Source organism: Botryllus schlosseri, chromosome 10 (genome assembly GCF_051294905.1).
Source record: "Botryllus schlosseri isolate E-star chromosome 10, Bs_hap1, whole genome shotgun sequence".
In the NCBI taxonomy this organism is placed as follows: Eukaryota; Metazoa; Chordata; class Ascidiacea; order Stolidobranchia; family Styelidae; genus Botryllus; species Botryllus schlosseri.
The window spans coordinates 27,032,669-27,045,321 of NC_137245.1; the positions used below are offsets into that span (position 1 = coordinate 27,032,669).

Below are 12,653 nucleotides of genomic sequence, written 5' to 3' on the forward strand. Positions count from 1 at the left end.
ATGTTGTATGAGCCTATACGGACAATTACCACCCGATATAGCCGACGTATATCGATATGGGATGGTTGGAACCCTCAAAATAGTCGGTTCAAGTATAGATATTTCGTCAAGGAGCTATATTTACCCTATATTTTCAATGGTCAATGTCAATCCACCATGACGTCCCAATTGAGTATTCGTGACGTCATGACTTAGAACAAACAGTAAAAAACAAGGGTATTGTTTTAAACATGCTTGTTTTAAATTGATTTTTGTTTTAAATGCAACCCCAGTTGACTTCGCCATGCACAAATTCTTAACCGAGTTTATTGGAAAGCAGATGCATAAAAAAATCATCACATTCTCCCGCCGCTAGCAATTGTTGCTTTACCTCATGGTGTACAAATGTTATTGGACATAAATAAAAAATACGGGCAGATCTTATAAAGAAGACATTCTAGATTTATATTTGTAGTTTAAATGTTGCGATTTTACGGACCACCCAATAGGTAAATGAATCCCAGTCTAAAACCCAGTCTATACCATGTAAATTTCTGCCTTGGGGATTTTCCTTGGGCCAATTTTTAGGATGGACATCAAGTTCCGTTTCGTTTTTGAAATTATCTTTAGCTGTCAGAGACGCTCGAGTCCATAAGTCTGATCTTGCTAGTATTGTCGTGATCCTTTCAGGCAAAAGAGCGACTTCGTGCGACGGGATACCGACGTGCGCGTCTGATATGATGGGGGAAGAATGCTCGTCAAATTGTTCGGATAAACTGAGGCTATGCAATTTCGTAGAGGAAATGCCAGGAAAAACGAGCTGGACCAGAGTTAGGTCAGTATATATTGGTGGTTTGCAGCCGGAGTAGTTCAAACCGGTCTCAGGAATTCGGCGTAGGTCAAGACAAACACCCTACTAACAAAGCAGAACAAGTCACATCAATTTGCAGCAAACATGTAATATAATATTTTTGTTTTGTATGAAAATCGTGTTTAATTGTTTCGTTCGTTTAACACTGATGTTGACGCGCAGTTCTTTTTGTGTACCAGTATTCTGTAGCAATGCATTAGCTGTCTATAAGTTGGTATAATGTGTTTTTGTGAGGAGGCTAATATTTGAGGTTTACAGATTAGCGTAAGGGTTCGCCTTGCATGTAAAGGTTGAATAGCCTACCACCGGTATAAATTAATCAGGTCATTCTACAAACTGATACTGATACTGATACGAGCCTATCATCTTCAGATGCAATGTGACCGGCACTTCTCTCAAGTATTTGGACGGCGTTCAGTTATGCGACGGGAATAAGGACTGTTCGGACGGCGAAGATGAAATCGACTGCCCGCATCGGTACGTTACATAGGCATCCTATGCTTTTTATTGTGGTATACAACCAGCCAGGTTGGATTCGTGGGTCGAACCCCCGCCCTCTTTTCAAATTGGAAACCCCATCATTTCCAAATGCCCATTCTATCTACTATATTCAGCGGCAATTCAGTAATTGGTATTGTAAATGTAGCGTGTTCCCAATTATCGAGAAGCATGCTTTGCCAATTAGCGATAATAATCGACTGTGCGGCGTCACGCGATCGCCCACCGAGGTTGTTTTTTGACCTGTACGTGAAATTAGTTTATCGATTGCTGTCCACACGATATCCTCGTTGGCACGAACAATCGCGTCTACAATAGGCCTCGCATGCTTGGCTCCAATCAATGCCGTTAGGTTTATAGTATATTGATTAGCGATTGCCGTGACATCACGAAACACGTAAACGCGTAACATCGAATCTCCGCAATTGGCTGCAAACGGACGAATTCAACGTGCGTAAATGATTACCACTAATGCCAAAACATAGCGGCCACAAGATTTGTGTCAAGGCTTGAGTTATTAAAGAAGAGAAAGGTCTGTATCAACAGCAGACCTTGGCATTTTGGTTTGAGAAAATGATCGCGGAAGTTGAGTTATACCTAAACGCAATGCGTATTTAATTGCTCACGAGAAATCAGGGACTCGGTAACTACTACCGGACACGTTGGTAAAGTTATCATGAGCGCAAGCTCGTCAACACGAGAAGTTTCGGTAATCGTCACTTACGGTTACGGTTATGCTACATTAATAAATTCGAAAAAAATCCAAACCCCCTTTTTCGGCTAGCTACGCGTCTGCACCCAGCCTTGGTCAGTAAAAAGCAAATTCTACATTGTGTGAGTAGTAACGTACGTTTTGGGTACCTGTGTAACTTACTGGAGTGGTTGCGTTACGCTTTTCAATTTTTCAGACAAAAACAGCCCTAGAATACTAACTTTTTTACTTACTTGAAAATCGCTACTATGCTAGTACTTGAGTACTGCTACTAGTAGGCTACTACGCAGAGTTTTTGGGAAAATACTTACTTTTTAAACTTCTGATTTCGTAACGTATAAAGTAGTTTAAAGATGTGTTTGCATCACTTTTTCGAGCGTTAAATATCTTTGATTTACCGCAACAGGTTTTATTGCCAATCCGGGAACCAATACAGTATCGTGGAAGACAAATTTTGCGACCAAGAAAGGGTAACCATCTATTTCTTATTCTGTTACGTTTACCATACCGAGTTGGAAAACTTGAAAATTTTCAGTTTTTTTCACCTAGATCAGAGATAAAATTATTGCTACGCCGTTTTTCCAAGTTATATTAGAATTAGAATGACTTGAATCGCAAAAACTTGGAAATTCAACTGAATGTCTAATTCGAAAGATATGCAACAAAATCAAGCTCAGTTCATTCTCGGAAGCATGGCATGGCAAATGCATGTACAGCAGCTAGGCCCGTTCCGCACTACATCAGTTCTGTTGCATTTCCAGCAAGATCAGAAATTAGATTAGACTTAAAAAGAGAGCATAGAAGCATTTCACAAATTAGATTATAATTAGATTACCGATGATTAGCTCATTGTAGTCCATAATTCGACAACTAGAATTATGTAATACCATACAAATCTCATTGTAATTTCTAGGACTGTGAAGACGGGAGCGATGAGCCGGCGAATTGCAGTCTGCATTGTAACGACGATGGTGACATCGAATTCGTCTCGCGTATACAAGTAACGATCGCTAGCGACTATAGGCCTTATCAGTGTCATGATTGAATGCCTTAAAAGTACATTCGACTCCGATTAATTAAGACACTCTGGTTACAATTGTACAGTAATTTTTCAACGGCTGAGAGACTATTCTCACCTGATAAAACTTACCCCACAAAACAGTTGTGAATGAAAAGCAAAAATAATTTAGCTATATAGGCAGAAAACTTTTTCGTACCGGCATTCTGTTCTACAGGACGCGCGCAATTGTTCCGAAGTACAAAGCGACCATAAGGCGGGCACGACAATGTTTCACCGTAATCACTCACCTTGTGTTAAAACGAACGAAGTATAGTTTGTTGCGTTATAATCTAACGATAAGAATTTCGCCCCTGTGCCAGAATTAAGCGGAGAGTTATCTGAATTAACCAGAGTTTTCGTGTAATTTTTACTTTTCTTACGAGCATTTTGGCTGGATAAAGCGGTTTTCCTGTTATCCTGAGTCAGGATTAGGCGGATCGACTGTACAATCGTTAGCAGAGGTGGTCGGTAACGAAGTACTTCTACTTTTTCCGAGTACTCAATTTGATTTTACATACTTTTACTATACTTATTCAAGCGATTGTCTTTTTCGGGCACTGCCACTTCTACTTCAGTACTTTAAGTAAACCTATGCCTATTTATACCCTTTTAGACTATTGTAGAGTAGAAATACTTTTTTGACGAGTCTGCATCCTTTTATGAGTGAAATGGTCATGGCAACTGAGCGCAATAGCCCCTGTATCACAGTAACTGAATTCATTTGGGAAAATTGCGTCGATTTGTGGTGACATTGGCCGTTTTGCGTTAGTCGTGAAGATGCACCTTGTAATTTCGAAAGCAGCCACTTCCGATTAGCTGCTAAAAGTACATGCGACCCATTCACAAAATCTGCGTTTAAATACTACTTACTTAGTACTTTTCTGACCTTAATTTTCCACTAGTTTTGACATGCTTACGAAATTGCTACTTCTACTTCTAATTCAGTAGAAATTCGCGGGCTTACTCGTACCTGAACAGCAGCGCTGGCTATACTTTCGCCACCTCTGAACCTCGGTCTATAGCATAAAGAAACGTATGCATCGGCATGGTTTGTACCAGGGTTGTAACCAAGTCTCAAGGTTCCGAGTCACAAGTCAATTTCACTTCTATGGTTTGACTCGAGTCAAGTCCAGTCATTTTCAATTCACCACCGAGTCCACCTCAGCCAGTAGACGGTCGAGTCCAAGTCATTACGTTCACCGTTCAGTTTTCAGTTCAATCCGGTTCAGCCGACTTTTTTCAACTCTGCTCGAGTGATATAGAATGGCTTGCATTCATAATTTCGTAGTTTTCCTCAGTCTTAACAGTTTCTGGCTCTATTTTCCAAGTATCAGGACTGATATACGAAATACCAATATTAGGTAACTTTACTCTTCTTCGAAGTTACAATGAAATGTCGGTCTTGCCGTCCTATGCCCGAGTCATATGACTTGGTTTGAGTCATGCACATTGTGTCAGTACTCGAAAGAATCATTATCATCACTCGACACGAATCATTGCGCTCAGCCGTAATAAAAGCGCGAGAAAGCGGCAAGGTCTGTGCTAAATTGGAACAGTGTATATGTAATCCACCCGATTTATTACCGTACTTGAAATTCTTTTTGCCTGAGACTCATGTCTAACAATCTTTGAATGCCATTTGTTCAGTATCGTCTCCCTATATATCCATATTCACGGTGTCTTCAGGTGTGCGACGGGACAAAAAACTGCAAAAGTGGCATTGACGAATGCGAGCCTGGGTGCGTGGATACCGCCTTCTCCGATAACAACTCGTTGATTAGCAACAAGGTCATGCTTGGTCTGGTATCGATTATAAGTAAGATCCTTTCATTCCTTTGTAAGGGTATAATGTGATCGATTATATTGTCGGTGCCTTATCAAACGGATTGATCGATCTTTTCAGCGACTATTCGTCTGAGTCATAAAACATCAAGGGCGGAGATCATAAAGCTAGTTGATCCGGGAGGATGCTAATCATGTGATCAAAAACTGCTGATCGCGGCGCATTTTAGACCGATATCATAAAGCTAGCTGATCCGGAATGCTAATCGTGTGATTAAAAACTGCTAATCGCGACGCATCAAATTGAATGAGGTGTCGTGAGTGTCGCGAGAAAAAGCGGTTGTGATTGTCAGTTGTCAATTTGTTGAATGGAACGGCAGGCTGCTGATAAAGATACTGAAGGTACAATTAACATCATCGCGAATGAAATTCGTGCGTAATCAGTAATGTACAACGAAGCAATGGACTATAGAATATTGATAGGTATACCGCTCTGCAATGGTGGGTACATAGTTCGTTGATTGTCTGACTGGTTACGTGTTTAGTGAAGCCATTTCCTAGGAGTCAATCGTCACGGTCATTGTCCGAAAATTTGCGCGTAGGAATGTTACGCAATGTACGCAGTTTTTATAGATAACTATTATAGTTTATTATGGTTTGTTAAATTATAGTTAAATCATGAGATTAAAACTAACTTTATGCGCTGCAATCAATCGGTTTCCTTAATCCTGGGTTGCTAAACTTGCTATGACCTGACGGACACGATTATTGACCTGGTTGATAACCTAACTTTATGTTATCCGCCCTCAAGTTATATATTTCCGTGTATTTACGTCAATATCAGTGGTTCTGAACACTAGGGTTGGCTGGCGATCAATGTAATCTCTCAACTCCTGCACATGATTTGTGATAACACGCCCCCGTCTTGGCCATCATTGATTGCCGGCAATTAAGCCCGACCAGTAGAAGAACTGTGAGTGTTGTGGTGGTATGTCGTTTTTCAATTATATCTCTTAAATGCCAACTATATCGCCACTATTTAGAACATTGGTTCTCAACCTGGGGGCGCGCCCCCTTAGGGGAGGGGCGTGAAAGCATCTGAGAGGGGAGCGAAGAAGTGGTCAACTGAAAAAAATTCGTGCTCTGCGCGATTCACCTCCAATTCATGCGTGTTTCTCTATATATAGACCTAATTTTATATTTTTTAATTCTTTTAATCCCGGTTGGAATTTGTGATATGACGATAAGGGGGGCGCGAAATTTTTCATTATCATGAAGGGGGGCGTGTCTAAAAGAGGTTGAGAACCACTGATTTAGAAGCTCGTGTGCAATTAAGCCAGGGGCGGCCAACCCGGTGCCCACGGGCCGAATGTGGCCCGGGAGGTAATTTTCGAAATTAGTTATAACATCAGGTAAAATTGCAAGGCCCACCTATATTTGATTAGCCTGGCCGCGAAATTTGATGATGACTAAAACATCAGTAACGACGCATTGGCGTAACCTGGGGCCAGCCACATTTATCGCAGATCTTCGTATATGACCATGGAGCAGAATATTTCGCAGCAGATTTATTTGACTTAAAATTTTTCTTAGCACTTCGCGTGAATTATCGTCACTCGATGTCTTGTATTTGGTATTGGATCTCCCTGCTGAAAATTATAAACACGCGTAATTTGCAGACTTGAGTCCAACTATATTCGCAATTAGGTGATAACGTGTCGTCCAACATGCGACTTCGCTTGTGCGCTCGCAGCGAGATCGTCGGTGATGAAACATTTGCACAAAATGATAGAAGCATAAGTTCACCGAAACCTTCGATATTGTAATGTCCAAACTCTGAATAATCCTGTCCTCGCCAAATGAGCGCAGTGGTGTACAGAGGCGACCGCCAATATATGCAAGTAACATATTTACTGATCGAGTTCATTCATTATCTTTGAAATGCACACTGCACAGTTGCAGACATAGTTTTCATGACATAATTGTTACCAATTTCAAAGCGTGGTAATATAAGTCTTGTTTTCAACGTTACCTAATTTGGTTCGCTCTTATCGGATGACTAAAAAAGGTCATCAACATTCAAGTGGCCCGCGCAATGGTTCGTAAATGTCATGTGGCTCTTTGGCCAAAAAGGTTGGCCACCCCTGAATTAAACAATTGGTGTCACGCTGTTACGTTCCGGCTGAACAAGACGATGACACTCTCCAAAGTTAAGCCTCGAATTTCTGAACTAGTATCTGAAAGGTAACAGCGGAAGCCACACTGATTTGCCTTGAATTTTAATTATATAATTACCACTCTATTGATGAACAGTTCATCTTATGCCTCAGTAATCTATAGTAATATATTAGATGTGTAATTAAACGCGTATTGTCGTAGATTGCTGCATTTATGACTCAACGAAAATTTGGGGTTCAGCAAAGGCTTGCGGTTAGTGTAAAAGTTGGAACCACTGGCCTATATCATTTGACTCTGATTTGTATAGGACTGGTAATTATTGCCAATCATTGTTTCCTCGCATGCCATCATATCGTATTTATACCCACGCTTTACGACATCTAGCCCAGCCATGCCTGCTCTCTTAATAATTAATAGGATCTTGCTCTCCTGTGTTAGTCTTATTGTTTTTGAAGATTAAACATGACCTTATCTCTATATTGTTTTTCTATATTGTTTTAAAAAGTCATGACCCTTAACAAGAAGACTAGGGCCCTAGGTACTTTGGCGTACCTACATGCACATTGCACATGCACACTACATATAGACATATAATACAAAGAGTGTTTCCTGTCACTTGTAAGATATGTCACTCAATATGGAGATGTGTCTCAGTTGATATACACTGATTTAGGGTTGCTTACAAATCATGTTAATACGAGGGTTATACTCCATGCCTTAGTGAAATCAATGCTCTTAATTCAGCATTGAATATTTATCTCAGTTAATTTCAACCCTGCAGGTTTTCTAGCATTGGCCGGAAATATAACGGTGATAAGTCAAATGATCTGGAGTTATTTGAAGTCTGAAATTAGAAGCGAAGCCGAGAAATTGATCAAGGTTTTCGTGTTTGCGTTGTCCTGCGCCGATCTTATTGTTGGGGTAAGTTCGTTAAATCGACGCATTTTGTTGTGTTTAGTGTCGTATACACATCACGTGATTCCGTTTCCATATGGCGCATTAACTTCAAGTTAGTAATAATATATGCAAACGGGGGTCTGGGTGGGGGAGCCCTCCAGAAGCTGCGATTACATATAGGATATGGGATTACGACTTTCCACATCGTTCATACTGTTATAATGTCGTAATAACTTATACTCGAATATACTCCACAAAACTAGAAGTTCAGTACTCGGTGCATAATATAATCACAAACGTACCCGAATTTTGTCCAACTTTAACCAGTAGTCACCATTCGTTTTCGGAATAATGAAATTCTTGTGACTTACAGATCTTCACATCAGCAATCTGCTTGCAAGCAATTTCATCCTCGACTCAATACTGCCTGGAAGATCGATTTTGGAGGAGCAGCGCAACGTGCAGTGCTCTCGGGGTGTTGGTGGTGATAGGGTCGCAGCAATCTGTCTTCACGATGGTTTTGATAACCGCGTTTCGGGTTCATGCAGTTTCAATGTAAGCTAATATAATGTATGTTGAAGTGAAAATTGCACTTCATGATTCTTTGAAACTTGATGACAAGTCTCATCTATGATGAAGGCTTCGTCTCAAATGATGCTGTAATCAGAGGTTGGGAATGTAGTCAGAGTTGCTACTAGAAGTAGCAGTAACGTATATTAGGGCCGATAATTGAAAAATAAGCCCATTCACTGTCTTTTATATTATGTTTGAATAAATATGTTTAGTGTGGGGTAATGAGTATAATGTCAATCCGAGGCCTTCGATGTCACCCAATGGTTTCATAGAATTGAGTTGAACATGACTTGGACTCGATATGGAACAATAAACACTATGACATGGACTAGGACCAGAGTCTTAATATTATAACTCGGACTGGACCCTGGTTCCCTCGGATTGACTCGGTGGTGAATTGAAAATGACTCAAAGATCTAAAAGTCATATTGAGTTGTGACTCGGAACCTTGTGACTTGGTTACAACCCTCCATTTAGCAGTTAAAAGGAGGTGGCTACTTCCAGAATTGCATCTCGCAGAATCTCGACTGACGCAAAATGATTTATTACGCCACAAAAAGATGCAATTTTCAAAAATATATTCAGTTTTCGTGATACAGGGGCTATTTCGTCAATTGTTGCAACTAATTCATTTAAAAAAGTGACGCAAGCATATATCAAAAGTAAGTTATACTGTATAGAATCGAAAGTGCAAAAAGAACGTAGTTTTGCTTGAAAAATGTTAGGTAAAAGTGGAAGTAATCTTAACACATACGCACTTGAGAAATTAGTGAAAGTATAGGCGAAACCTATTTGAGTACCCGGAAAACATAGAAATCCTTCGTTACTGAACCCGCTCTGCCTATAATAGGGCGTTTGTAATGTAACATCATTCCACGTAACAGGATGCATTCAAAATATCATTCGAACCGCTACATATTCGCTCTCGTTGTGACGTGGATCATATCAATACTTCTCGGAGTCATACCGGAATTCGGGACTCTGGAAGATTACTCTGTGGACACCATTTCGTAAGTACATAGATCTATCGACGCCTAGAATCAGGAAATACACATAGTTGGCAAATCCATCTGTTAATACGAAATCCGTGCAAAAGTATGATTGATATTTTTTGCCGATAAGACATTACTACTTGATATTTTAGATCGGGAAATAGAATACACGTGCAAAAAAACGGTGTGTTATATATATTCGATAGTATCATCTTCCACATTCCTAGCGAAGGAAATATATATATTCCACAAATATGTTATGTCCATACGAAAACTATGTAAAAGTGTGATCAGTCCTTCTGATCCATACATTACTATATGCACAATACACATAAATACCTATGTCTTTCTTTGATACAATCTTTTACCCACATATTTCGCGTTCATTCACAGAAAAACGGTTTATTATGTAATCGGATGGACGCAGAATCTTATTGATAACTGTATATAACGTATAAGACGTAACATATTATTACGCTATTCCCGGTTAGAGCACATAGCAATCACTACACTATTCAAATTTACAGAGCAACATTGTGTATATTGTGTGACAGCCCATACATTTTGGGTGTATTTGCATTAACTAATATTTGTCACTGTGGTATTATTGTAATAGTTATGGCCACCAGAGTCTAGTACTGAGTACGTTGTTTGGACACTTGGTGAGAACGTGACAAAGCAGGCTACATGTTATCTGAACTGATCACATGAAGGCAACCTTGGACAACCTGAAAATTTTCAGTTTTTTTTTTAAAGAAGATCAGAATTAGAATTATAGCTACGCAGTGTTTTCCAAATTAGATTAGAATTAGACTGAATTCGTGAACACTTGTAAATTGAATCAAGTTCTGTTCATATAAAATCAGTTCATTCTCACAAGCAAGAGGATTTCGAACGTATGTACATTGTACAGCAAGCTTGGCTCGTCTGCCAATATGTCCTGTAGAATTTTCAGGAAAACCAGAAATTAGATTAGAATTAAAATGTGAGCATATAGAAACATTTCACAAATTAGATAAAAATAAGAAGTATAGCAAAGAAACATTTAGCATAAGATTATACTTAGATTCTCGGTATTTCGTTTTAATTATTCTAACTAGAATTATCTAGTCAAGTCTGTCTAAAGCAGTGGTTCCCAACGTGGGTGATTTGGCGGTCAAGGGAGGGCGAATATAACGAAGGGGGCGATCAAGTCGGAGAAATGAACTTTTGTTTGGTCTACTCACGAAAATTTAGCTGTAAAAGTGTAGGCCTAATTTCGAAGTCGAGCCGAAAAGGTGACCTTTTTTTGTATGCCCATTTTTCGGTTCCCAATATTTGGAGTGTGATGTTCGGTGTGGAGCTTGAAAGGGGAGTGATGAGTCGAAAAAGGTTGGGAACCACTGGTCTAAAGGTAGATGGTGACGTTCTCTGAAAAGGACTGTTGCATATCCGTTAATCTACGATATCAAGAAATGTTTCACATATTGTAACGGTGCCTCCCGTGTACAGCTACGATGGGAATAAGCTGTTCGCGACAATCAACAGCAGCGAAAAGACGACACTTACGAATTGGTTGCTTCTAATGTATAACAAAACGGACGAACGACTTAAAGATTTCGGGTAAGCACATTTTGCATCACGCTTTTTTACGTTATATGAGTACAATTTTCCAAAGCCGTAATCACTGAGCGTGAAATTCACTTGATAATGGATTTGCCTTCCGTGTGAAAATATTCCGTGAGCAATTTCATTCAGCGCCCAGGTTTCCACGATGCTCGAAATTTAATATCGATGATTTGGTTGAATTTACTGCTCGAATCTGAATTATTCTAATTCTTTTGATTCTAATTATTCGAGTCACTTTTGTGGAAATGACATATCTGTGAAGTTGTGATCATCCACAGCATTGTCACAAAGTGCAATGAAATAGGCATTGTTATATTTTTTGCGGTCGCATAAAAGGTAGATATTTAAACTTTTGACATCTTTCTAACTGTTTACAATGACACGCCCTCGATACTCATTGACAAGATAGCGTATAATGGTAAAGCGTCCGGCTTCTTGATCGGTAGGACGTGGGTTCGATCCTCGGCCGGGTCAGACCAAATACCTGATTAGTAACACTGGTATCCATGACTTCCCCGCCTAGCGTGCATGCATTACTGGAATAGCATGGAGGAGTAGTGCAATACTTAGAATGCCGTACAAGGCTATATCTGTACCTTCCTTTTCCAGTGGCATATGCACATCGTGCACTCATGGTATGCAATGCAATGTATATCATGAGTCGGTGTGTATGCCGCAAAAACATCATGGACAAAAATAAACTATGTCCTTATGTCCTTATGTGTCAACATTTGTAATCGTCGCCAGAGTTGTATGAATATGCGTGCGCTTTCCAGAGAGATCGGATCGTGGTCGTTACTCAAGCATTTGATCGCAGAGGTCAACCCAAACTACACATCACTGCGGAAGTTCGGATTTTATTCTTCTCATTCTGTGTGTCTGCCGACACTTTTCCCCGACGTCAAAGCAGACACGGCGTGGATATACTCCCTATTTTTAATCGTAATCAATTTCGTCGCGTTCTTCTGCATATTTACAGGAGGGATTATCATTAGTCGGTAAGTACTTTGTAGTTTTTCTTCGTAATGCGTACGGATTGTTTCAGCGATATGTTAAAGGTCTACTGTGATACTGGATCTAATATAAATTACTTCCTCGACTATATGCCTCAGCTTTATTTGTTATATTTATTTATTTTCTTGTTACGCACTTGATATAAGGATAAACTGCATATCGTCCTTAGGTTTTAAACAAGTCACAAGATTCCTAGTAACAAGTAAATCTTACTTTTATACTTACTATTTGAGCTAAGTAGAGACATCTTCATTTCATCAATCAGTGAAGGCCGAATCCAAGTCATAGCGTTCACCGTTCGTTATCGAGTTCAAGTCAGGTTCAACTCACTTGTTTGAAATTTTTGCGGGATGTCAAATATCTCGCATTCATAATTCACTATTTATTCTCATTCGATATTGATACTGATAGACGGGACTTGAATCAAGCCGTATGGAATATCTCGAGTCATGTGACTTGGTGAAGTGCGCCATGAAGTCGAGTAAATAT

At 39.7% G+C, this 12,653-nt stretch overlaps 1 protein-coding gene across 1 annotated transcript in view; it reads left to right on the plus strand.

The window, feature by feature from the left end:
- LOC145449197 (uncharacterized) overlaps window positions 1–12,653 on the plus strand; it is a 41,467-nt gene that overhangs the window by 14,288 nt on the left and 14,526 nt on the right. The window contains exons 11-20 of the mRNA XM_080327674.1: window positions 670–814; window positions 1,223–1,327; window positions 2,467–2,530; window positions 2,974–3,060; window positions 4,807–4,936; window positions 7,862–8,001; window positions 8,351–8,532; window positions 9,435–9,560; window positions 11,034–11,144; window positions 11,927–12,148. Of these exons, the coding sequence (XP_080183800.1) occupies window positions 670–814; window positions 1,223–1,327; window positions 2,467–2,530; window positions 2,974–3,060; window positions 4,807–4,936; window positions 7,862–8,001; window positions 8,351–8,532; window positions 9,435–9,560; window positions 11,034–11,144; window positions 11,927–12,148 (1,312 nt within the window). The remainder of the gene's footprint in view (window positions 1–669; window positions 815–1,222; window positions 1,328–2,466; window positions 2,531–2,973; window positions 3,061–4,806; window positions 4,937–7,861; window positions 8,002–8,350; window positions 8,533–9,434; window positions 9,561–11,033; window positions 11,145–11,926; window positions 12,149–12,653) is intronic.